The sequence below is a fragment of the Dermacentor andersoni genome, chromosome 6, assembly GCF_023375885.2.
Source record: "Dermacentor andersoni chromosome 6, qqDerAnde1_hic_scaffold, whole genome shotgun sequence".
In the NCBI taxonomy this organism is placed as follows: Eukaryota; Metazoa; Arthropoda; class Arachnida; order Ixodida; family Ixodidae; genus Dermacentor; species Dermacentor andersoni.
Genome location: NC_092819.1, coordinates 77,337,278 through 77,364,641, shown reverse-complemented (window position 1 = coordinate 77,364,641; position 27,364 = coordinate 77,337,278). Strand labels below are relative to the sequence as shown.

Below are 27,364 nucleotides of genomic sequence, written 5' to 3'. Positions count from 1 at the left end.
CGACCGTGGGAACAAGCAGATGAAGTGGAAGTACACTTCTTTTGCTTCCGTGTAAAGTAAAACAAGACACGCAGACATTCCGTTGGTATATTGCTTGAATTGACGATTCAAGCAACAGATCGCACAGATAACAGATGCCTTGAATAATTCTCGAAGTCACGTGTCACCACGAGCGACATCGCACTGTGGACACTATTACGTAGGCGCAGGGGCACGACTACGTCACCGCCCGGCTTGGAGCGCGGCGGCCGCGAGTGAAGAGGGAAACGGCGTTCGGTTTGAAATTTCAGATCTTTCCGCGGCGCGTAGCGAGTCAATACTTTGCAGACACGATTGTTATCGCGCAATGTATGCTCTGCGCTTGTCAGCTCAAAATGGCCAGACCTAGTGAGGGGCCCTTTAAAAGAAGAACTTAAAATCTAGTGACTGCAGGTTTCAAATTTTTGATTTAGGTCAAGTTTTTATTAAAAATGGGTAAAAATCGGAAATTTTCAGAAAATGAAACTATCAAGTTTACAACTCTAACTCAGCAATGAAAAATTATATCACAATTCTGGGAACTGCATCTAATAGTACATCTAAAGCGGACAAAATTGATATTTTACACATGAACCTCAAAAAATTTGGTAATATGAAAATACAGCTTTTGCAGGGCGCTTGTACACAACGTAACGAATTCACGTAAGCTATAAATCGACATAAAATTTGTCTGTTTTGAATGATCTAATGGATGCCGTTTACAGAACCACGATATCTGTTCTCGATTCAAAGCTATTGATTTGTAAACTTCATGCTTGTATTTTTTGAAACTTTCGAATTTCCGAAAATTGTTAAAAAGATTCAGGCCCTAAATTGAAATTCCGCTTCCAACAGTCACTAGAATTTAACTTTCTCTCTCAAATGCAACAAATTTCATTAAAATCGGTCCGGTGGTTATCTCAGAAAAATGTTTTTGCGTTTTACTTGTATTCGAATAGGCCGCGTCGGAGTTGGGCCCGAGCTAAAGTTTCCTCTTGAGCGCCTTCCAAGTTTTTCTTTCTTTCAGGCCAAGCATGGAGGAAAAAAAAAAATCTCTGATGTCAAATCACACTTTTATCGTACGTGGCAATGAAATGAAGATAATGAAATGGATGCATTAAATCTATTTATGTGCAAAGTATCTCCGAGGTTATCAGCACAACCTCCGGGATTGCAACGTTCTGCCGTTGCGTTACGGTAGCGCAGTTTCGATTCTGGTTTTGCCTACTTTATCACCACCATCGTCATCGACTCAAGCGGAATATGCAGCCATCACTACTTCCGGCTGCGTTTTCGTCCTTCGTTTGTGTACGGCCATTGGTACGGCATGTGGACTGTGCGTGGTACGATAATGGTACGGTGTGAATGAGTTTCTACGGGCTCTAGTAAGGACGAGCGGTCACGTGTATGTGATTTCCATTGTACCTGCCTGCGCTACTCACCTTGAAGTGTTAAAGACTGCATCTCCGCCGCATTCGTGTTCTCTTCATTGCGAACCATGCTGCGGTAAGATAGCGGCAGAGGGCTGCTTTTCCCGTGTGTCTGCTACCGCTTGAGATGGTTCTGGCTGGGAAAGGTGTGACTATGTGCGCCTTACTTTTGATCACCCGTATATTACACTGCCGAAACAGCAAATGCGATGTTCTTACCGCAAGAAGGTGCATGTCGCCTTGTGCAGGCACACAAGTGGGGGAGGCAGTCGCCAATGTCAACGCATGAGTATTTGCGCTGCTTGCAGAAACTCCATCGCGGATCACGTTGCACGATTAGCTGAACTTTGGTAGCTAGATAACGTCACTGACATAAATACAGTCCGGTATCTAGCACACGTTTTGAGCTTGAGTTGTTCGTGAAGATAGCGAGATTTTTATATCAGTTGCCCGTTACTTTTCTTGTTTCCTTCTCTTTAAGTATGTGCACTTGTTTAGGCTCTTCTGTTCTGTACGATGACAGTGGCTGTACTAGTGCTTGATTATGACATAAATGCAGATGCGCGTGTAATTTGAATTAGCATGTTGCATGTGTTAATTGATCACGAAATGTTGAGCGCCGTCAAGTTATGCTCTGAGCAACCAAACAGAAAGCAGTGCTATCTCGCTTCGCTTGCTTAAGTACTGCATAGCGTGCCCCATTAAGAATATGCGACATGTTACCTGTATTTAGAAAAATTCTATCACTTCTACATTTATTGGAAGACGGGTGGAATTGAGTTAATTGCCACGCTGACTCTTGTTTCTTAAGCTGTATGGCATGTAAAACAGGCCTTAAGTTTCTCAAGTTCCACGAGTTAGTTTGGGGTGCATGCTCTGGAATTTTCAGGGTTCGCACAGGTTCATGAAACCCTTGAAATTGGAAAGTGTGTTTTCAAGGCCCTTGAAAGTCCTGGAACTCTTTTTTATTGCTTTTAAAACCCTTGAATTTCTTGGGTAATGCAGTATGAGCTCAAATATGTAAGCGACTTTTGGTGGCAGATCAGCATGGATCTGACATACTTTCCATTCAGATTCTAGAAACAATGTAATACCGTGTATACACACAAACACACTCACATAAATTTAAAGCTGGCATGAGTACACATGCATTCTGTTTTGCACAACGGCTCGCACTGAACTGGGAAACCCCACAGTTGGCGAGAGCGAGAGGCACTGACGCTTAGTGCTGGTTCTCCTCCCGTGTTTACGCCCCTTTCGTTGCGCCCTGCCAGGAAGCATAGTTTTTGTATAGTTAGTGCAATAAAGCTATCTACATTGTTTTGAAAACATTGTTATAATAAAAAAATTGTGACATGGGATGCCGCTCTGCACCTTTGGAAAAGCTTTGATAGGGCCTGTAAAGCCCTTGAATACCCTTGAATTTCTGTCTCTGAAGCCTGTACGAACCCTGAATTATTTCAAAACCTGATGCACCAGTGATTTCTGATGGTGATGCTTTTTTTGTCGGAGCACTTAGTTATCGTAGGAAAAGGGAATCGGGCTAGTAAAACGAGGTCCTTTCCAGCACATGTATTGTACCATATCTCTCTTGTGAATAACTACATCAAATAACCAACAGATGATGAATTTCTTAAGCGATGAAGCATAACTCGTGCAGTGGAAATGAAGAATGGATGCAGTTGTGCTACTGGGCACAGGACAGAGCTGTGTTTGCACAGAGAGAATTCAGAATGCATGTGTCTGAGTACCTTCAGCCTCCCTCACCAGATTGACCGCAGATGCGGGAACTTAAATTTTGACACAATTTGCCATTTCGCATTCTCTGTGTGCACAATAGTCAGTAGCCGTGTTGTTGGTGGTGCCTTTTCTATAGGATGATGCCCACTGAATCAGTGAATTAATGACCATGGTGTATAATAATTTGGCAATTTAAAGTGTGGAATCAGCTGTCCCGTGTGGCAGTGAAACCATTAGCAGCACTTGACATATGTCTGTCTTGGCTACATGTGTCGGCAAAGTGAGAGAATAAAATAAAAAAAGAAGGTAGGGAAGTAAGCTAAAACAGCACGTGGTTTGCTACCCTGTGCGGGTTGAGAGGAATGGACATTTGCACTAGTTATTGCGTTCTGTGCTCTGCTGGATGATAATTCTTGCCAGGGCTAGTGTGTGAAGCCTTGCTGGTTAACTGGCGACATTAGCTTTCTCGTATAATATTCACCACAGGCTTTGGAAAAGCAGCATGTTATTATAATTTTAATATAGCTGTCTTTTCTAACAATGACTTACATTAACATGCACAGTGTGTTGTACAGTACAGTGTGTTGTTTCTAATTATTGAACTGAATTCTACTGTCATGCTGCTGAAAAAACATATGCCCATTAATCCCCTATCCAATAATGGCATATGGACCCTTACACCCTTTTCTTTAGCGTGTTCGCTCAATACAAACAGATGGTGCTTGCTCTCTGTGCCTAGCCATTCTTGGCCTCGAAACCTGCCTCCGTGGTTGTTCAATTCCTGGTTGCGGCAGGTGCATTATAATAGGGTGTAATGCATAAACGCTCCGGTACTTAAATTTAGGTGCACATTCAAGTACACGAGATGGTCGAAACCACCTCCTTCATAGCCCACTGTGCATTATTAACATGCTAAACCCCACAATTTGTAAAATGTGCTAAATCGAAATGGGTTGTACGCATACACACTTAACCCTTTACCTCCCGTTGACGAGTATAGCCGTCATGAAAGTTTGTACCAATGTAACCAATGACGACTATAGTCGCCATAAATCAGTATTTGTCACACAGTGAGCCTATTACAACTATACTTGTCCTATTGCATCTAGTTACGATTCCCGACACTAGATGACCACAGTTGCCCATGTTGTGCCATTTGTGCCTCGCCTTTCATTATATGGCTGCCTCTGGCACCCCCGCATGAAGCATGGCTGCCTTCTCGAAACTAGGCAATGAAAGCGCACATAAAAGAAAAGATTCCTCATTACATGACAGCTCTGTAGAGTTTTGCATGGAAATAAAAAGTGATGTGTTCTAATCTGAGGAGTCTGATGATGACGATTCCATGGATGGGCCGGAGGCCCTTGAGGCTGCCTGTGAGTCTACCATACTAACTGCTTTAGCAGCTGTGGTAAAGTGAGCGTTATTCATGTGCATGTTTTGCACGTTTATTTTTTCTTCGTTTTCTCTTTTTTCATGGTATATGGAGCCCTGCAAAATGTTTTTTGCAAGACAGTAAAGCCGTGCAGTGAAGCCTTCTTCAAACTATATTTTTACGCAATTTTTGAAATAAGGAAACACCATTGAATTGAAGAAATGGTGCGATTTTATTCAGAAAAGAAGCTCGACAAACTGAGTGAAAAAAAAATTTCCGTTAAATTTGGTACAATTTTTTTTGTGTGTGGTAGGAAAAGGGTGAAGTAAGACTCATCCTGATTAATGGGTTTACAACTGTGGAAATTCTCACATGGATCTTTGTACTAAAAGCTGATCAACTTGCAGTTTTTTGTGTTCACGATGGAGACATATTTAAAGAAAGGTGTACCACGTCTTAATTGCATTCTGCTAACCCTGCTTTACTGTAGCTACTGTCTGCCCAGGATTTCTTCGTCCTGGTTTCTTCACGCCGTAACTCCAGAATAAAATCTTGAATTGTCATCTGACTCAAACCTAGGTTTTGGCATAGTGGATCAATTTGGCAGTTATTTTTGATCAAAGGCAAAGTCCTTGGGAAAATATGATGACGAGGTAGTACTTCAAATTTAGTACGACACTCGCTCATGCTTGTAAATAAAATTTTTCTGGTTTCCATGTTTGTGCTAACATCTAGCCCCATTCACTGAAACTCACAGTCATATATTGGATGCGAGTGCACTTGTTCGAGAGTATGTCGACCAATAAGTAGTTTATGTATCACGTTGCCTAAGAATATTTGAGGCTGAACATTTCATCACGAGCCAGAACATAAATGAGTGACAAATTATACTATACTTTCTCTGTAAGCTACTACAAAACTTCCAAACATGTATGTATTAAGCTTGGAGTACAGCATAAAGAAATGTAGTGCATTTGACACTTTATGGGGGATTACGTGGAAAATAAATAATGGAATGACATTGTACCAAAATATGTTACTGAACCAAAGAATTGACGTGTGGTTTACAAGCAATTGACAATAAATAAAGAAGAAAGCAATTTGTGAGTGCCAATAATCCTGATTTAATACAGTGGCTGATGGTATGTGCAACTGTGTCTTGGGGAAAATGATTTCAGACCCTGCATTCTAGTATGTGCACCATATGGCAGTGCTCGTAGCATCTGGACAAGGTGAAATGAGCTCAGAAGGATGAATATGCAACATTTACATGTCTTGTGAAGCTTTCGCCAAAGCTTCGTGCTGTTCATGCAGTCATTGTTGGCAACAAATGCTGAAACAGCTGCTTGCTGTGTCGCACTGGTATTGTGCGCTGCCGGGCAACAGAGGCCGACTGATGCACATAATGGGATCATCACCACGTGATCAAACATAGAAGCACCCATGGGAGTGCAATGAAAAGGGTCTGTGTAAAGAACTGATGTTCCCATGTGTGTTCACATGTGATTATTGTATATACAGGCTATGGGGCACTTGTATCCTTCTATATAGGGCAGTCATGTCATATTTGCTTGTGTGTTACTTAGGCAGTTAAGAAGTGCTTCAGCTTTAATGATGCACTCAAATTCGTTTTCTGGGGGTGGAACCTGTGCAGGACGGTGTTGGCAACCGTGCCTGTCCGTGTTGGTGTCCGTGAAGCCAGCAACACAGCATTTGTGAGCCGTGTGAAGCGGGCAACTTATGTGCGGCACTACCCGACAGTGCTCGTGCAGCCAGATGGTTCAACTATCACCGTGCGCTACCACGAGCCCCGCAGCCTTATCAAGGTACACCAACCCACCCTTGCCATTCAGTTTAGCATGCCCTGCTCAACTCACATTGGATGCAGTGAACTACTGTATGCTGCATTTTCTCTGCTTTAGAAGATCATCTTGCACCCAAACATCTTTGGATGCTGTCCTGTTGGTGATCTTGTGAGCGGGCTGTTGCGAACAGAAGTGCAACAGCACAATATGTCGCATCGTATCATATGCTGGCTTGTGGGTGCGGAACCATATTCCCAGTAAAGGGCAGCCCCTGGTGAAGACCGTTCAGACTCCTTCTGTTTCCGTTGAAAGATTCACACAAACTTTATGTGACATGCCATGTTCTTAAAGTAGTAAGACTTTTCATTCTTGACACTGTGGTCAGGGAGACCAGATGAACAGGGCTCAAGAAGTCAAAACCATCTTGAATAAGTGGTGCAGGTTGTGCTGAAGTAGCACAAAACAAGCAGACTACAGCCGAACCTTGATATAACGAACATAGATTTAACGAATCATCGAATATAACATAGCAAATATAAAATGTTTCTCTTTGATATGGCACGTAACGAATATATGTTTATAATGAGTACTGAATATGGTGAACATATTTTTGTGTTCGGTGAGACTTTGGTATAATGAGGTTTGACTGTATTTCATTTAAAGAGTGTAGTTTAGTATATCAAATAGCTTGTTTCCACTAAAGATGTGCTATTTACTATGTATTGTCATGCAAAATTTAGGAGGTGGTTTCTATCATTGATAATGCTTTCTATAAGCAGTGGGAGTGTGCTTTTGCCACATGCTGCTCTAATTTCTGTCAGGGGTTATGGATACAAATGAGTTTTCTAGTCCTGGCCACCTGAAGGATTTAGCAGGGACAGTGGTTTCTTCAGAGTAATATCTGTCAAAACAACCAGTTGGGACATACCATCCCAGTAATTATTGATGTTATTTTAAATTGTAAAGCTTGTTCATAAACAGGGTTTAGAATTTTCAGGTTAAACTGAAAAACACAGAATAATTAAAAAAAAATGGTCCACCGCATTCTCTTTCCATGATTTAGTTTTAACTGAAAAAGATCACTGGAAGCAAATTTACCAGAGAGCCTTTTTCTGTGAGAGAGCTAGGATGGCAATCGGCTTGCAGCTGTGGGCCTTTATGCTCTCTGATGCAAGGAGCCTGGCAAAGTCGGTCACATGTCAGCCTGCTGCCCAAGCAGTTTTATTTGTGTCTGTTTTGCCTTCTGCTGCGACGAAAACAAAAAGCGGATGAGAGGGTCTCAAGTCTCATTCTATTTGTGTTAGAATATGGAATGCACTCACTCACTCTTGATTATATCTTGTGTAGTTACTTCACTTTATTGCATTATGCCTTTTCATTGCTTTGTGCCTTTGTTAGAGTACTTCTAGAAAATTTTGTTTGGTGTATTGGATAAAAATGCAGTCAATAGCACATTTCAGTGTCAACAAAATCAGTGAGCCAGAGACTTACTGAAATATGAAAATGCTAAACTCATAAGCAAAAAAAAAAAAAATGTGCTCTGATAAATACTAGTGTAAGCTTATCTGGAGAAGCATATTCAGTGAGAAAAATGTTTTGATGGAAAGAAGAACTCACTAAGTATGTCACTTTTGGGAAAGAAACAAGAACACTGAACCCTGATCATAAGCTTACTAGGTGAGATTGCAAATCGAACATAAGGTGCTGCTGCGCCATACCACAATTTTAGCATCATCTCTATATTGTGGTAGTATATGTCACAAAGACAATATTTTTCACAGATGAACATGGTCCCTGATGCAGAATTTATATTCTAGGAACATACCGATAGAATGTTCCAGGAGGGTACTAAATTTTAATACATACCACGATATTTACTAGGCAGTCGTGAATTTTTATTATGCATGCTTGTGCTCATTCTAGTAATTTGCAATGGTATGGCAACGAAGGGGGTAACGAATGAAAAAAAAAAAAAGCGCTCTTGTGATCGACAGCAGCAGGCCATAATTCTGTGTTATTTATTTTATTCACTCATTTGAGTTGGTTTTGAAGCCTTGCCTGTCTGCATTCTAGAGCACCCTGTTTCAGATTGTAGCTGACATCTAAACTACTGTTGCTGCGACACTTAATGCACTGAATGCATAATACCTTCGGACATTGCAAATTAAAATTTAGTGTGTGGCTGGTAAGCATTAGTCACACTGCATGAATGGGCTGCACTGTTTGCCTTTTTCTTTCTGCAGTATAGCATTATGGGATGTGTACAGTGCTCATGCACCTTAAAGGGACAGACAACCGGTCAAAACATGAATCGAGATAACCCTGCAGATGGAAAGATTGCCTATCGTAGTGGCCAAAACAAGCCACGTTTTTCTCATTAAACGTAGATTTCTACTTTTAATTCACCACTAAAAGTTGCGGAAAATGACCTTTGGTGCCTCACGCAACAAAAACGTGAAGCTGCATAAGAGGTCCAACAGGTGACCTTCTACTAGTGAACGCGGTTTATGGTCTTTTTATTAGTTTTGAATACAGTATAGTTTTTATTGTAAGTTTTTCGTTACTTACAATGTGCAAGCACTGCCTTTGCCTTTGTTTTTGATGAGTTGGCTTAGCTCGTCTGTCGACAGAACAATGAAAAAACGGGGGCAAGCCAGTCATGACGTTGGCGTCTACTTGCGGAAAAGCACACTACAAATATAAGAAATTTCTTTACAACTGCGCGAACTTATCGCATCAGCTTTTTATTTTCAAAAGTGGTTGAAAAGGTCAAAATGTAGGCCCCTAACCACAGTTACACTCTCTTCTGTGAAAGCAGAACGATGGACAGCTTTCACAATTTGCGAGGCGGACTATCAACATCGCTCTCACTTCTCAGTGTTGCTGGAGGAGGGACTCTTACTTTTTTAGATCAGATTGAAAAATTCTGCTTACTAAATATCCACGTGCTTTTGAAAGTAACTGCTGCAGATGTAAGCACTGCCGAGGGTGAGCTTTGCGTTGCACCATAAAACACTAGGTCCTTAAAAATCAGTTGTCATTCCCTTTAAGGCATGAGGCATATAGCAAGATATTAAACATTTGCTGGCTTTGTCACCTGCCATTGTTGGTATTTACTGTTATAGTGTTATGGGTTGTGTACTATTTTCATGCACCTCGAGGTATGGGACATATAACAAACTATGAAATATGTCATAATGTCTTTGTGACAGGTAGTTGATTGGTTAACTTGTAACAAGTTCTGCCATTTCTCCTTCTTTCTGCATGATTTTATGTTGCTAAAATTTATCGTCCTGACCCAAAAAGTCATTGCTTATAACAGTGTTTTACAATATTGTCTTTCGGATTATACTTGCATAGGCTTCACTTGTTAATGCACTTCATGCGTGTTGCCATCTATGTACCAGCAATGAGGAATCATGTAGCTCTGATAACTTTCCCAAACATTGTGTATTTGAATCCTGCTATTGCCTGTTTTCCTCTTGTGGACAGTTGCCGTTGAAGTTTGAAGAGTTGACACCAGAGGAGCAGCAGCTTGTACTTGTCAAGCGGAAACCTCCAGAGGTTGTTGTCATCCAAGAAGAGTTGGAGGATAACTTTGACAGCCAGCGGTACCTCAAGTTTATCAAGAAGAAAAAGAAATAGCTCTTTGGTCTGTGCTAGGTTTAGGTGATCTTTTAAAACAAGCTGTTTGGAGCGAGATGTCATGTATGATGCTGAAGACTATGGCCTGGTGCCAGAGAACCTTTATGAGTCACTGTGAATGGCATTAAACATGGTCATGTTTATTATTGTGTGCCACTTGAATATCTTCATAGGTGTATTACTTGCAGCTAAGGTTACCAAGAGCTGTTGTCAGTAAGCACTTCACTGCTCTCGCACTTTTGATGCATATGTTGTGGCTGTAGGGCCCAAGGATGACATTTTTGCTTCACAACACACCACTAATGGCTGTCCAGACTTTCTTGCTTTAATGAGTCTTCCCACTTGTGTCTTTGTTCACAGCTTTGCGGCACATTTGGAAATGTGTGTGATACGAGTTTCTTGTAGTTATAAGCTTACAACAAAGGGGTGAATTACCTCTCTTATATGCTTACCTTTTCATGTAGCATGCAGGTTAATGCAAACAAGCATGAAGACAAGAGTAGGTAAAATGGATGAAAGGCCTATAAACTGTGGTAATAGGGAGCAGGTACTGTGGAATTCAGACTAGTAGTGCTCGCAAACAAATATGTGACATTAAAGGGACCCTCAAACACTGTTCAAGCCACTGTCTTCCTCTTGCAGGTTGCATAGACTGACAATTGGAGATGCTTTTAGCATAAGTCAAAGCACTGATATTAGAATATATTTGATATAATAATAATGCAAACAAATCACATTGTTATCGACCGCATCATGCCAGAAGCATTTGTGCCGGCATCGATGTTACCATTAACACGGCCGTGATTTGTTAAAAACTGTTACACATAAGCACTACACTGCAGCAAAAACATGATAAAATAAGAATTGGTTTTATTTTAACACGAAGCCTTCTTTGCAAACTTCAGGCGTTTTCAGTGTAAATATCTATCCAGCCTCCTATGTCGTGATGCGGTCATGTTCGTTTCTTCTACTAGATCGTATATCAGAATAGACATGGGGCGGAATGACATGCATGCATACATAATGTGAATGACATGTCATAATATCAATGCCATGACATAAATGGTATGAACGACATGATGCCTTCGTGGTTGTTTCTTTAATTCAGTATATATCAGGATATGAAGGAAGCACATGCATGACCTAATATATATGACATGCATGTTGTGACATCACATGCCTGTCATGGCATGTGATGCTATGTCTTGCCACACATATCCTGATACCTATTCAGTTAAAACAAATGACCACGATGATCACCTCATGTTATTTATGTCATTCATGTGATATATGTCATTTCATTCATGCCATAGATATCCGATATACAACTTGTTAGAAAATGGAATTGACATGAGTGACAGCCGTGTCATGACATGAATAGCATGCCATTCATATGACGTGAATGTCAAATGAGATGACTGTAATGAATTGAACGACACACATTTCTTTAACTGGATATGTTATGGACATGCATCTCATGGCATGCATGTGTGACATTAATTACGTGTAGTGCCATGTATGTCAACATGATTGGCATAAATGCCATGGTCTGTATGTCAAGCCATGACATGATTTTCATGAATATCACGACAAGAATGAGATAAATTCATGACATGCATGCATAGCACATGACATTACCCTAACAGTAACTTATGCCGACTCAGTGCACCAAGTTGTCTACTTATTTGGGCCTGTGACTATATGCTCGTGTTTGTGATGCTGTGATGGTTGTCGCATTGTCATTCAAGCTTTGTAATTTGGCTCTTGCCTCTGATTCTCGCGTGACTGTGCTCGAGCCAGGTGACACGCGTAAGAAGATCTCTGAGCTGAACACTCGGTGATGGTTGCATCCGTTGTAACAGCGTTTGTAAAGCAAGCTTCCCATGGGTGTTGACAGCGGAGTACGGGACAGCAACACGCCGCCTCCTCTTTCTTTGCCAAGCTCGCACCTGACTTTCACGGCCCTTCTCATCCTTACCAGCCTGCATCGAGGCATGCTCATTCCTGGTGCTCATATATAGTGTCCGAGTACAACGCTGCATCGAATTCCACTACAACAGCATCATGATGGCTTGGCCAGTACGAGCAGTTGCACGGTGCCACTCGTCCGAATGGCTAGAGAGGACACAGGCTTTAGGTTGTGCTACAGTATCGCCGTCAAGTCACCCATTCGCGTATTGTCTAAGTGATACCACGTGGCGCCGTCAGTGATCATTTAGGTTACGAGTTTCTTGCTGATCTCGCACCTCTATGCCACTCGTTTACATCGATTCGATCATTTGTAGAAATCATGCAGTCATTGTTACCACCGTTGTTGTTGCCCTGCTGTTGTCGTCACACACACTTGCACTCAACTTAATTTGAATGCACTGTACTCGCGCGAGTCACATACAAATACTGGACTGACACAAACACATTGGTCAACTTGGTAACGCTTTGCGGAACTCCAAGCATTGCTGAATAGCCAGCTGCCTGCAAAATGCTTCGCCTAACATCGGTTCCCACAGTGCACGGGATCTGCACAATATTTTGTTTGCTGTACTTTTTATATTAACGCAAACAGACACAGTCCTAAATAAAAACACTACACTTGCAAGACACAGTAGTCGTCTGGCTGCTCTCTCATGCTTTGCCTCTGAACATTGCTTTGTGTTATAGAGAAGTGCACACACAAGTAGTATATTGATGCAAAAGCTTGTCGCCTAGTTTGTGTATGCACGCGAGCAGTCTCGTTGCCTTGTTTTTCACATGCGCTACACTCGTGAGTGTTCTTCAAGTGGTCAATTATCGTTGCCACACTTTGGTTATTTACGTCGCTGTTCTGGACGGCCTGAACAGGTTATGAGAAGAAAAGATGTTTTGCAGTCCCTGGATGCTCGACCACTAGTGGCTACTGCGCCTCTCAGTCATTATCACCAGGGAAGCTCATTATTTACAGTGGGCATCCCTTCAACGGTGTCATCAAGACGGCGTGGTGCGGCTACATGAGGTTTTTACCATGAAAAGTTGGTAACAGTGTCTAAGACTTGATTTTGGAAGTTACTGCAAGAAATACATGAGACAAAGAAAGGGACAACACAGAGCGGTTATCCCTTTCTTTCTTACCCTTTTTTGTCCTGTGTTGTTCCTTTGATCATCTCGCATGTTTCTTGTGGTAACTTCCCAAATCGTGAATCGCCAACTGGCCTACACCCATACTCTGCTATGTCTAGGAATTGCTTCAGAACACCGGGAGCAGAGTAACCAGAGTTCGTGAACATAGAACAGGCAACCATGGAGTGCAAACTTCCGCTGCGTATACGTGCTTTGAGCTATTACAATTGGCAGCGAAAGGTTACGTCAGTGTGCGAGAGAAATGGGGCAGGAGACTGCACAGAACACGAGTTGAGGGCATGTATTTTTTCAGAGCGCAGCTCTTAGGTGCCCATTTCTGCGTCGGTGTCCTCGTAATCAAGCGAACGAGCACAGCGAAGGAGAAGAGAGCGAACGCGGAGCGCGGATGAAAGACGGCGAAAACGAAGAAAGCGCGAGGCGGAAAGCGGAGGAGAAGAGCATGGTGGAAGCGTGAGAAGAAAAGCGTAGTGCCGCGCTAGACGGGCGCTGCAGCGATGATGGCTATGAAGTGTCATCACAGTAGCACGCGTCGTCTGCTCCCCGATGACGCCACCGGTACCATATATGGAAGCAAAGCGCTGCATGAGCAGAGGTCTGTCTGCGGTGGCTGCTGTGAATCGCGCCCGCGCGTCACCCACGTGCTGCCTCTCGAGATCTCCCGATTAGCGAGGCAGTCTCGCCGCACTTCGCTCCGTTTGCAGCGTACCAACAGCAGGTTTCGCGTTTCGCAACTATTCCTACCTCTCATTTCTACAGCACACTTATTATCCGTCTTTCAAGGCCGACTGATCACATCGATAACAAAAGCCCCTTCATAACGCGGCCGAAGCGCCGTTCTGATCACGCACAAGACGCGAAAAGCAATGGAATAGGCATAGAATGTTTCAATATCCCGGCTCTGCTCGATCCGCATCAAAAGAGTGAGCGCGATATTTCGCGCCAGATACTTGCTTCGGACCAAAGCCAAAAGCGACGGTTTTATTTTTCATGAAAGTGTATGCGTGCTGCAAAAACAGGTTCATGGCAAAGTATAAAAGTGAAACAAACAGACCGAGGAGCGACCCACGTGTAGAGAAAAGGCAAAACCGATGCGTTCAAGAAGGAAAACATATCGCTTCTAAATTAGCCGAATTGGCAATCGGGGTATACCTGCACGCACGCACGCGCGCGCGCACACACACACACAAACACACACAAAGAACCATAAGATTTCAGTGTTCCCTTATTCGTAAGCGCCTTTGAACACCATCTGCTGCCTAGAGGACGTGTATTGCATGAGTCCGCTTTATCGCATCTTCAGTGGCTTTCTTGATGACCGACGCTGGAATTCTACGGCAGGCATCCGTTATCCCTGCTTTGAGGTAATCCAACGTCCGTTTTCATCATGTAAATAAGTACTATCTTTCACATGACTCCAAAGAAAGAAATCGAGTGGGGAGACCTAGCTGGCCAATTTAGAGGCCCGTGCCTTCCAATCTATTGCGCGTGAAAAGTTCCATCCAGCCATTTTCGTGCTCGGCTGCTGGCTGTGTGCGGGTGCCCCGTCTTGCTGATGCGACAGATGTGGAAGACGTGCAGTGGCGTAGCAACAGGGGGGGCCGGGGGGCCGTGGGCCCCGGGTGCAAGGGGCCAGTGAGGGGGGGGGGGGGGGGGTGTCATATACTTCCGAAGACACCCGGAACTTGTTGATATCCTCGCCTTCCTCTCGACTACAGCCAGGGGGGGGGGGGGGGGGGGGGAGGGTGACAGAAGACCTATAGGCCCCGGGTGCCAGACGAGCTAGCTACGCCACTGAAGACGTGACAGCAGGACTTCACTGAGAAACTCATCAACCACTCTTCCAAGAATTTCGTCCACGTAACGCTGTCTAGTTTCAGTGTGTGATCTAAGAAGATGGGACCAATTATGGCACCGGCGTAAATTCCGCTCCACACATTGAACGACCACCGGTACTGGTGTCGATTGCGCTTTACATAGTGTGGATTGGAGTCAGTTGAATATTGTGCATTGTGTAAATTTACATGGGCGTTTCTGCGAAAATTGGCTTCATCTGTGCACATGATGTTTCTCAAAAAGTCCGGTGACGCATCTGCTTTTGTGACGACCCAGTTCGAGAAATCTAGGCGATTCTACAGGTCCCTGTCTTCCAAGCATTGGTGCTGGTTAAGGTGATACGGGTGAAAGGCCGTCATTTAGAATCCTTCAAAGTGATGACTTGGAAATTGGTACCTTGGCGGCCACATCGCGCACGCTATCATGAGGGTTTGAAGCCATAAATGGTAGAACATCTGTGCCAAGGCTAGGATTCAAAGATGCTATCATCTGCCGCTGTTTCATGAAGCTACCGTTATGGCTCAAGTTTTTATAATTTCTGATGATAGTCGATGCGTTTGATCTACTAACACACTTCCATGACTGATATATATTTGCGGCCTTCCTCTTGTTACCATTTGCAGCTCTCAAGGCAAGGATCATGTTTACCTTCTGCTCATTAGAGAAAGACATGGCGACTGGGACGAAACAAAACGTACCTTTAAACATTTGCACTGACGTTGTCAATTCGCTTTTATGGTGATAGTTTTTGTGAAAAAAAAAAGAACAGCAAACCTTTCGTGCACTTTATCTTCGCTAAGACAACAAATGTCACAGCTTCTTTCCAACTAACACCAAACGCGACGTGTTACTTCGGCCGTGGTGCGGCAGATAAGGCACTAGCTCGATCACGATGTTTTTCTGTATTTCCTTTATTTCGTCCTGGCTAACTCAGAGGGAGCATGTTCGAGGGCACTGCCTTATGATGCGCGTGAGAGCGCAGTCACGTGATATTCCCCATATTTCGCAAATCCTAAAAAATTAGTAAGCAATTATTACGTCGCTGAAAAAACCGCAGTTAGATGTCCCTTGACTGTGCCTACAAATGCCTCATTAATACTTTGGTAATTAGGATAGTACGTCTCGAGTTAGATAATTAATTACAAAGACCTAGTTAAATATCAGTAACGAAAACATTACTGGCAGCTGCTCCACTGTACTGGAAACAGTGCACTAGATTTTTTTTTTCAGTAACACATTGCGCTTTTTTAAATCTTGGTGAATGATGTTTCATTGGGACACCCTGTATATATTTATGACCTCTGCATGAAGTGGCGATGTTTCCATCCCTAATAAATGGTATAAATTATTAGAAATGTTTTTTTTTCATGAGTCGTTAGCATTGTTTACTGGAAAGGGAAGCAATACTGAGACACATCATTCACGTGCATTTCGCACGCCGTTTATGAAAGACTCTGCCGAAGGGGTCTGAAGTCTGTGTTTTTTTTTTTTCAGGGTCAAAAAAGCACCAAAGCAATTTCAATCGAGGTGAACATACAGCAACATATTCATTCTCTAGGCATAGGCTATCCATACCTCTAGAAATAATTGTTAATTGGCTAGCTACCTTCTTCTCTTGCAAAAATATAATGAGATTTGTGCTGTGTATATATTTAAATATATTGTGTATGTGCCTAGTTTTTACAGTGTAAATTTAAAACAATGTTGGAAGTGAGAAAATCCAGATATGGCAGCCGCCGGTGGTGTTTCCAATGCGCTTGTCCTCCTGTTGTCAGCATCTGCAGAAATAAAGCGAAAGTATGTATTTACTCTTCCCTACGATGGGGAAAATAGGTGTTTTTTGTAGTTTACGCCAGAAATTCTTTTCTAAAAAAGCTACTGCAGTGAATATTTCATGTAGTACATAAACAAAAAGCAGAATGAATGCACTTTTCATGCGCAAAATTTCATGGCATTCGTTCTGGCATTCATGATATAGATTGCCAGAATCAAGATAGATGGTGGGCTAAGATTTAGCAAAGTTTGTAAAGACACGTTTGTGTCTACTAAGAAAGATATGCAACAAAAGTTATGAGCCATACAAAATGGATTGCCGTGTAATAGGCACTACCTACGAAAAGATAAATATTTTTTATTGACCAGGTATTCTGCTACAAAATTTAACTGCAAGCGCTACAGTTAGGCGTGCCGGGCTGCGGTCGCCGATGTTCCGGGCTGATTTGCGTCGTCGTCGCTCTCAGAGTCTAAGCCCGACGAGAAGGCAGCATCCTCGGACGAGGTGCTGTTCGGTCCATGGATAAAACGAGCCGCAGACGCAGCAGAGTCACGAGATCTGCGATCTTTCAAAGCTCGCGCGCCGCTTCTGGAGGCAGCCATTTCTTGCTTCCTACTTTTTGGAAAACAACGAACTGCTTAGAAAAACAGAAATATAGTTTTCCTCCTTCACGTCCGATAGCGCAGTGTGTCCGTGAGCGGCAAGCAAGGTCTCGAAAGTGGCGTTTCAAGCCATCGTTAGCTGGCTAACGTTGACCAATGGGTGCGGTACGGAAAGAGTTAAAAGCCAAGCACGCCCGCGCCAACAATGATGCAGTAAGCTATTAGCCACAATAAAATTTTGAGTGAAAAGGTCGAGGCAAGTCAAAAGGAACTTCAAATGATGTGGGTGAGAAAGCTCTAGTAATGACACTTTTGGTGTGTGGGCGGGGGGAGGCTTCGGCATCGCTGGGGGGGGGGGGGGAGGGAGGCCCACCCTGGAAAACTCTGGAGGGGGCTCGGCCTCCGGAACAACCCCCCTCCCGCCCCCGTGGTCGGCGCCTATGGCTCATACACACACAAAAAAAAAAAAAAAAAGAAAAAAGACAGAGAATGTTTCTGTGTCTTAGTCGTATGAAATTCAATATGTTTTCTTACACAAGTATATATATACCGGGTGCGTCAGGTATTTCAGAACAAAGTTACGCCCACACGCAGACAGACCCAGATACTGGATACAGATAATTTGTCTATTTAACTTTGTCTACAGGTGGCCATGTATCCAGTGAACGTCATAATTCAATGAAACCGCCGAGAGCAGCAATCAAAGACTCCACACGCTGCCGAAACCGACCGCAGCCTGTGATGAGGTGTGTCTTCGGAACATTCGCAATTGCACCAACACTAGCTCCCCTGAGAGCCTCAAGGGTGTTGTGTGGGTGCCTATTGGACTCCCTCTCAACTATGCCCCATACGTAGTAGTCCGGTGGGTTGAGAGCTGGGGAGCTGGGACGCCACATGCTTGGAGTAACGCGGTCGTGGAGGTTTTCGACCATCCATTCTTGCGTGGTATATGGGCTGTGTGGGATAGTGCAGAGTCTTGCTGGAAAACATACGGCCTCTCACGTGCTACAGCAGCTATCCAGGGCTTCACAACCGTGTTCAATACTTCATTGTAAGCAACAGCGTTAATTCTGGCACCTTGGAGAAAAAAAAATGTGGAGGCACCACGTCTCCTTCACTGCTCACGACACCCAGGACCATCACTGACGCTGGAAATTTTGTGCACATGACAGTTGGAACATCCTCGGGGCCTTTGCGCAGCCACCGATCATTTTTACGGTTCAGCTTCTGGTCCTGGACGAAGTTTCAGGTGGTCAGGTGGTTCTCCTTAGTTTTCTCAGACAAGAACTGTCCTGTCCGCATAGCATAAGACTTGTATCGAAGGCCCTTATGGACTTCACGTGTGACAGTGGCCTCGTCAACCTGCACCCCCTTGGCGAGGGCTCTTATCGACTTGCCAGGGTCTTCATCAATGATACCTTGGACCCGAATAATAAATTCTGGTGCCCTAAGAGTGTCATAAGGCTGACAATGTCGTTTCTTTTGTGAAACAGCGTCCACATCACCCTTGGCAGTCTCCAGTTCTTTCCGAACTTTGAACAAGAATGGTCAGGCAACTTTCAAGTATGTTGCGATCTCCGAATCAGGGTGTCCTACAGCCAAGGACACGATAACTGCATGCCTCTTCATTTGCTGAGTTAGCTAAAGTTCTGCCATGGTTACCTGTAGCAAAAAAGTATTTGCAGCTATTATGTACCTAGAGGATGGGGGTCACGAAATGTGTGTTCTCACATACTTGCCGCACCCTGTACGTATATATATATATATATATATATATATATATATATACAAAGCGTTATCAAGAAGTACATGATGCATACGTGAATATCTTGGAAAATATCTACAAAGATTCCACATGTGCCTTGGTTCTCCGCCAGAAAAGTAGAAAACTACCTATCAAGAAAGGGGTTAGGCAAGGAGACAATCTCAGAAAGACAGAAAGCTGAGCTAGTTGGTAAGGATTCATTATGCAGAAAGGTATTCGGTAGCCTAATGATGGAACTACGTGCGTGAGTCAGCCTTCGATTACTTTACATAAGGAAGAGATTAAGTGCCTCTCACGTAGACCGGCACATCTACCCGACTGACATGTGGTGATACCATTCCAGAGCTTGCGCAGATTAGTTTTGTGTCTTCTTTCTTCTTTTTGCCTCAGTGCTCCCTTCAGTTGATAGTCGGCGTTCGTGTTGTCCACTTGTCTTCTCTTGTGTCCTGTCTGCACGCCTCACCTTTCTGCATAATGAGACAATCTCTCCAATTCTATTCACTGCATGCGTAGCAGAAGTGTTCAAACTGTTAGATTGGGATGGCTTAGGAGTGAGGATTAACGGCGAATATCTCGGCAGCCTTCGTTTCGCAGATAAAATTGTCTCGTTCAGCAACACCCCAGATGAACTGCAACAAATGGTTGAAGGCCTCAACCGAGAAAGCGCAAGAGTGGTGTTGAAGGTTAATATGCAGAAGACAAAGGTAATGCTGAGTAGCCTAGTGGACCGTTAGAGTTACACCATGGGTGCCAAGGGAAGGGAAGCGTTGCTGAGGACAGCAGAAAATTAGGTGGGGTGATGAAATTAGGAAATTTACAGGTGCAAGTTGGAATCACCTAGTGCAAGATAGTGGTAATTGAAAATCGCTGGGAGAAGCCTTCGTCCTGCAGTCGACAAAGAAATAGGCTGATTCTGATGACGATTCACCTAACATGCTGCTCTGCAAAAAATTGCACGTAGGGGAGGAGAGGTCCTGGGAGAAGGTTGACAGAGGAATAGGAAAAAAATTAGAAATAAAAAGAAAAGGTCGAAATTTTGTAATCTTACTTAGCAGCAGCTAGAGTAAGTGTCTTAGGCAATGAAGGCACAAAATCTTGGTTAGTCTTGACTGTTAACAATAAAAAAAAAAAAAAAAAACGTTGATAAGATGAAATGGTTGCGGAGTTAGGAAGCAAATCTGTCGATTCATTATACTACTGAAATATGAAGTTTAGCTATTTGCTCTGTTTTGATGGGGGGGGGGGGGCGAGGGGGGGGCAAGGCCAGTGAACCAACTATCAGTAGCCCTTTCCCTAGCTGCTTGTGAAGACGATGACATAGTTTATTATTTCTTGTTAGTCTGTCAACATTTTTAATCCTTACGGGAAAACATTTGAGAAAGGATAACCGTTTCGACAACTTCAAATGAATTTCTAAATTTCTTTCATATACATTTTTATTGCGAGCCTCCTCTCTTTGATGACATATAGATACTTACTCGGCTGTTCAACAATTTCTATTTGTTTCGGGGCAATTTTCTTGTTAAATTTTTAGTTCGTTATAATGTGTTCTATTCCTTTTAATATTCCTGAAACGTGCCCCTAGTTTACTTGAAAATTCTAAAAGTAATCTTTTAATTTCATCCCAATCCTGTCAAATTCTCCATAGTGGGTACGCGCCACCAGAAGAGGGAAACCAAACCAAACTGGTCACTGCCCACATCTAATCTAATCAAGTAAGGCGGCACTGTTAGCGTCGCTCTCGCGGACCGGTGCTCAAGGAGCCGCGCCGACGTCCTTCGTCACTGCACCCAGCAAGAAATACGGCAAGGAAAACGGCGTCCCGCGACAAGTTTGCCCAGAAGCACTGAGCACTGCCCTGCCGTAGGCACACCGAAGTTACGTACGGCGGCCACTGAGCTCTGCTAGCGTTCCCGCGAGATCCCCTAGGCATCCGGTTGTCGCCAGTCTGTGTACAAGTGACGCAGTTATCACCCTCGAAGCCCAAGCACTCATCTTCCGAGGCTGCCTGCGAAGCAGAGAGGTTTGCCGGCCATTGGTTGCTATAGCTGTTTCAGGCTGTGCGGCACAATACCGGAAGGACAGCGGAAAAGACCCCCAGTGTCGCCGAAAGCATCACGTCCAAGTCGTTCACGAGGAGCGCACATGGAGGTATCGAAACCACGAGAGGCGCCGATTCAATCAACAGCGACCACTCACCGATCGCAGAGCGCCAAAAAGGGCACTTTGTCCAAATCACCCGAGCGCAGCAGGCCGCGTAAAGTGGGTGAAGGAGCAACCAAGTCACCCGAGGAAAGGAAAGACTCACCAGGCACAATGCGAGCCGGCTCTCAGTCACCGGCGACTAAGGGACGGAGTTCACGGGTTACCGAGGAAAGGTCGCCTGGCTGCAACAGCGACAAGCGCAGCGCAACCGCTACACCGACGCCGGCCCTTTCGCGAGGCTCCCCGCCGCCGGCAGGAGACCCCAAATCGCCACTGGCCAAGACAGGAGGTTCACGGACTGCCAAGAGGGACAACGCGCGGTCGCGTGGGAAGAGTAGCTCGCGAGACGTTCCAGTAGCGTCGCTCTCGCGGACCGGCGTGCAAGGACCCGCGCCGACGTCGTTCGTGACTGCACCCAGCAAGAAATACGGCAACGAAAAAGGCGTCTCGAGATCGCCAAGCCGCACACGGGGCGCTATCGCCGCGACAAGTTTACCCAGAAGCACTGAGCAGCGCCCTGCCGGAGGCACACCGGAGTTGCCTACGGCGGTCACTAAGCGCTTGCATTTGAAGCCTCGCGGTACGGAAGGTTCGAAATCCCGTGGTCGAGGCTTGAGCACGGTGTCACCGCGAGGCGTCAGCTCTAAGCAAGGGTCACATGACAGCAGAGAGCCCCAGGCTGCGCTCGCCACTTCACGGTCGGCCCGAGGAAACCAGAAATCGCGTGACGCGAAGCCCACGTCGACTTCACCGCGACGGAGCGTCGTCGGCAAAGGTCAAGTGACCGGCGGCCGTAGCGGTTCCCAGGGCGCTAAGCTTGCCTCGTCGACGCCAGTGCGCAAGGACAGGTGAAGGTTTTTACAAACGCCTGTTCACTCATCAGATTTAGGCAGTCAGTAGGGATAGTTGGTGAATTAAGATGGACGCACGCGGTAAGATGGGGCGTATAATCCGGCGAAATATTATATCAGCAGTCGTGTTCAATAAATTCCATAAAAAAATTCTACAGATACCAACAGTCGGAGGAGGCGCAGTAATTTGCAGGCGGAATTTGGAATCAGCTATCGCAAGACTGGGGTAAGCGGAGATCGCTGGGAAAGTCCTTCGTCCTGCAGTAGACATAAAAATAAGCTGCTGCTGCCGATAATGATAATACAGAAAATACTTAAATCTTTAACGTCACAGTAGGGTAATGACGCAAATGAAGAAAACAAGAGAAAAATAAATGCGGTAACAGCTTACAACTTTGTTGCGCGAAACACATGCAGTGAAGTAACTTTGAAAATCCACATTTTAAACTAGAGCACGGCACGGGTCTAAGCTTAGCCAGGGTCCGCGTGCGTGTGCATGGCTACTGATCGGCTATATATATATATATATATATATATATATATATATATATATAACCTACAGATTGTACGGTATGCGCCAGCCTCACGTTCTCGGGGTCTACCAGCTGCAGCGCATAAGCAATAAAAGACCGAAACCTTTAAATTAAATTATAGGGTTTTACTTGCCAAAACCACTTTCTGATTATGAGGCACGCCGTAGTGTGGGACTCCGGAAATTTCGACCACCTGGGGTTCTTTAACGTGCGCCTAAATCTAAGTACACCGGTGTTCTCGCATTTCGCCCCCATCGAAATGCGACCGCCGTGGCCAGGATTCGATCCCGCGACCTCGTGCTCAGCAGACGAACGCCATAGCCACTGAGCAACCACGGCGGATACCGAAATCTTTGTTTCCCCCGTGGGAACATCGGTGATCTGGCCCATTGCCAGTGCTGTTATTTTTCCGCTGGTGCGCATACGTTTACCTTGATAGCGCGATTTAGTCCTATGACGTCATTTAGAATGAGAATATATATGTACACATATAAAAACAGGCTGTTATCTCAAGGTGGAACTGGTCGCACTTACCACTGGGTGCTACGTGTCCATACTGCTCCGTTCCTGGGATGGAAGCAGATACATATCACCTAATATGGACATGTACTGGTTTAAAATCGGAACGCTCGCGTCTCCTACTGCAAGCCGCGGCCTCCGCTACAGTGTGACAACCAGCTATGACCGCTGGATACATGACAACAGATTCCACAAAACACTGCTTCAATTCATACACAACACAGGCCTCACAGCACACATATGTTACACATATACGCACCAAGAATTATGCCTTAAGGGCAAGTCATTATCGCAATAATAAAAAAATAAAAATGAACGCACAAGTAGAAAGGGACACCCGTTGCGTTAGCGCTAAAATAATATAGTAGTGAGAGTTGGCATTGTGCAACCGCAAAAGTGGTAATAGGGAAATGGTTTGAAGAGCGGTTTCTTGCATAATTGAGTTTTCCTTACGCGGAAGCAATGTTCATTTTTGCGATAGCAATTATATGGACACTCCAGGCGCATTTCTGCCGTCGCCGTGAGGTTCCGTATGAGTGATGATGATGATAGTGATCGAAAGAAAGGAAGGACGCTTGATTCTGCAACCCGTGAGGGAGCACGGCAAAGCTTCGTCAAGGGAGAGGGAGTGGGAAATGAAAGATGATAGAGAAAGAGGGAGGAAGCATGAGTGAAAGCGTGTGAGGGTGAGCCGGCGAACGCGGTTCAATTTCGCGTGTACGAGCGAGGAACGCGGCCCGGTTGCGTGCCCTCTCCTGTGGCGCGCGAAGCGAGGGGGTGAGGGGAGGGAGGAGGGACGTTCTTCTACGGCAGCTGCTACGGCGCCTCGATGTCCTCCTCGCTCGCCGCTTTGTACAGAGTGGAGGCAACCGCGGCGTCTACTATGGCGTTGGCCACGCGAATCGCGGACGCCGTAGTAGACGCTATGGCAGACGCTGTAGGGACGCGTTGCCGGTGCTTGTGTGTCTTGAAAGCGATCTGCGACGTGGCTAAAGTGCGCCGCGCATGCCTCATCTTCAAAGCGATCTGCGATGTTTGCAGAGTGCGCGCAGTGCCGGTAGCTTCCTATGCGCTGTGCTTTCGACGTTTCGTTCGCGCTGAAGCGAGACACGCAGGAAGGTCAATTCGCCTTGCTGCTGCCGCGATTCCTCACTCCAGAATTTTCACAGCGAGTTTCCGCGCTCATCGAGCGAGATGTGTTCATGTTTACCTGTGCGCACGTGACACCGCGCTGGTTAATTTAGTTAAAACACATTCACGGGCTAGTTGGTTTGAATCCATGATAGAATGTGTAAGCGCGATTGAACAAGGACGTAGAAAGAAGCAGACACACAAAAACAGCGCTATCTATGTGTGTCTGTTTCTACGTCCTCGTTGAGTCAAGCTTACATATTCTATCATTGTTAATTTTGTTAGTACACGAATGTTTACAGTTTATACGGTCAATAAAACTACTATCTTTACTTGGTACAGCCATCTACTAATTTACTATCGCAATCGCTACTTCGTCTTTCGGGCGGAACTGCGAATTTATTGTGGGAAAGAAAAGTAGAACTTTATCTGTTTTTATATTTTCTTTCCTAAGGCATACTAAAGTAGGGTACAACTTAATACAACATCAGTTGGCAACCAAGGAACACGGACCGCGTGGGGTTGTGTTACTCTGCCAGCCAATCACAGAAGCAAACAAAATCGTCGTCATGCGACCATTTCAAAATGGCGACGTACTTGATAGCTCCGGAGCGTCTGCTGTTCTTGAAGAGTCTCTTCATCGGTGGAAGCTATGAGGTGTGCAACAGACATGGACAAAGTGTATGGAGTCTGAGCATTTAATTCTTGAAAAGCCCGCGGTACAGTTCATTTCACTGCCGAGTCCGTTTTATTACTCATGAAACTTCACTGCGTGAAACTTGACAATAAATATTGTCAAGTTTGCGCCCACTTACTTTCCTTTCTTGACCCGTCCTCGCGTAGTTAATCCAGAAGTTAATATGAACGAACCAACAAGCCCAGCTAGAAACCATTCTTGACAATAAATAGTTGCAGCGAAGCAGGACAGTATTTTCGACGTCCTAGCAGTTCTTTACTTTCCACCCTAAAGCCAGGTCTCTTCGTATTGATCGTGCGTGTTGTCAGCCGTTCGTAAATATTTTTTTTTAGCGAGAAGTGGGGCTCTTGATCGAAGACTCAAACTAAATTCAGTTGTACCCGTGCGTTCATCACGTCATAAAGTATGTACCTTTAAAGTCAGTCTCTCTCTCTCTCTCTATATATATATATATATTCCTGGTTGGGCAGAACCACTGAAGAACCGCTGTCAGCTTGCTGGCCTGCTTTCCGAACTGGCCGTGGGCGTTGCGGACGTCCTTTTGAGATAGCATAAGTGTCAAGCATTATCAATAGGCACATAATTTTTCAGCTCGGTTTCATGATTTCTGGGCGCTGTGCAACGGTGAACGCTGTCGTTGAGGGCTGACTCGGTTGCTGAGCCCGAGGATGGGAAAAGCCACCTAGAAAACTAGGTTGGCGTTGGGATGGATGTGATCCCAGCCGTGGCTACCGTGTTTCGACGGAAGCGAAACGCGAGGTGGCTGTATACTGTGCAACGTAAGTGCACGTTAAAGAATCCCAGATGGTAGGAGTTATTCCACAGCCCTCCACTGAGCCGTCCCTCATTACGAATGAGTCGATTTCGTCACTTATCTAATGTCACCAAGAAGTCACGAGCTGTGTTTGACGATGTGAGAGCACTGTGCAATTATTTTATGCCTAACTAAACTGTCTTTGTACAGCCTTGAGCAGAATCATCCTAAAATTTGTGTAACCATAATTGCGCAGGTCAAACGTTTGATGCACTCTTGTAGTACAGAGCAAGAAATTGGTTTGGGTAACCACGAGCATTAAATGGTGGAGAGTTCGTTTCAAATGTCTTGGGTGCATGTCTGATTCATACGCTACCCAAAGATTGCCTTACATTAAGCTCACACATGATGTTACTGCAACTGGCAATGCAGCTGTGAAGCTGTGCACTGCGTCTCTCATACCTCATGTGCAGCTTTCGGAGGTTATAAACACCGCATACCATACCATACATAACAGTAAGCGCAGACGTTCATAGAAGCAGCAAATGGCATATATAGGCGTAGCATCCTTGATTAGGATATGCCATGAACAGAGTACTGCAAAAGTAACTGCACTGTTGCGCATTCAGAAATCAAGCTGCATGCGCAAAGACATTTGCAAAGTTGTTGTGCCCAAGATCGGTGCTTGGATGAGCTGCACTGGGCTGGTATAAACAGGCAATATTTAATGAATCAGATATTGTAACAAAAGTTTTTTTTATGTAGAGTATCATTATATAGCAGTCCACGAGCCATTGTTGCTGGGTCAGCTTTTCACCGTTGTTCATGTTAACTTAGTGTTGTGGCAAGACATCTTTGAGACACAGACTATACTCGCTGACAACTTTCTGTGGCAATGAAGGGAAAGCTACGGGCGCGCGGCTGCTTCTCATGTATTACGGCGCCAAGTAGACCGCCAGCGTATGGCAGTGCTTTTGGTTGCTCGGAACAGACGCTGAATCGACGCAACCTCACGGGCGACGGTTTCGCGTTTGCTCAGACGCGGAAGGGAAAAGCCGCAAAATAAGCAAACTTTTACATTCAGTGGTGCGTTTTATCTTATTTAACAGTTGCTAATAAGGTGCTTATGTTTTCGCTTCCCCAGCTTAAACTAACGAGGTTGAAAACACGGGACCTTTTTCAGAAGTGCTCTCACTTGTGCGCACTTTACCTCCATAGCTTTCCCTTCACTGCCGCAGAAAGTTGTCCGCGAGCATAGCAGATGGACTGGGTGTTTATTTTTCCGTTCAAGCAATATGCGGTGTTGGCCTCGAGTGAAGAGACCCAAGACCCAGTGGCTTCAGTGGGACAAAAGAGCATGCATTAGACTGGGACAACATAGGCCTATAAACAGATGTACATACATACATACATACATACATACATACATACATACATACATGCATGCATGCATGCATACATACATACATACATGCATGCATGCATGCATACATACATACATACATACATACATACATACATACATACATACATACATACATACATACATACATACATGCATACATACATACAT

At 44.6% G+C, this 27,364-nt stretch overlaps 1 protein-coding gene across 2 annotated transcripts; it reads left to right on the top strand.

The window, feature by feature from the left end:
- Positions 1–1,333: 1,333 nt before the first annotated feature.
- mRpL55 (mitochondrial ribosomal protein L55) lies at positions 1,334–10,159 on the top strand. Of its 2 annotated transcripts, none has more exons than XM_050171176.2 (3): positions 1,334–1,524; positions 6,218–6,389; positions 9,861–10,159. In XM_050171176.2, exons 1-3 carry the CDS (start codon positions 1,517–1,519, stop codon positions 10,011–10,013), a joined length of 333 nt encoding a protein of 110 aa, XP_050027133.1. In that variant the 5' UTR covers positions 1,334–1,516; the 3' UTR covers positions 10,014–10,159. The 2 variants fall into 2 exon arrangements, with proteins under 2 accessions (XP_050027133.1, XP_054922381.1); XM_055066406.1 differs by lacking the exon at positions 1,334–1,524 and adding an exon at positions 1,561–1,604.
- The last annotated feature ends 17,205 nt before the right edge of the window (positions 10,160–27,364 follow it).

What these genes read in the sequence shown, in the direction of transcription:
- mRpL55 (XM_055066406.1), top strand. Translation starts at nt 1,576, where the DNA reads ATGGTTCTGGCTGGGAAAGGTGTGACTAT. An exon ending in GCTGGGAAAGGTGTGACTAT is followed by an intron (nt 1,605 to 6,217) that starts GTGCGCCTTACT and finishes GAACCTGTGCAG; the next exon opens with GACGGTGTTGGCAACCGTGC. An exon ending in AGCCCCGCAGCCTTATCAAG is followed by an intron (nt 6,390 to 9,860) that starts GTACACCAACCC and finishes TCTTGTGGACAG; the next exon opens with TTGCCGTTGAAGTTTGAAGA.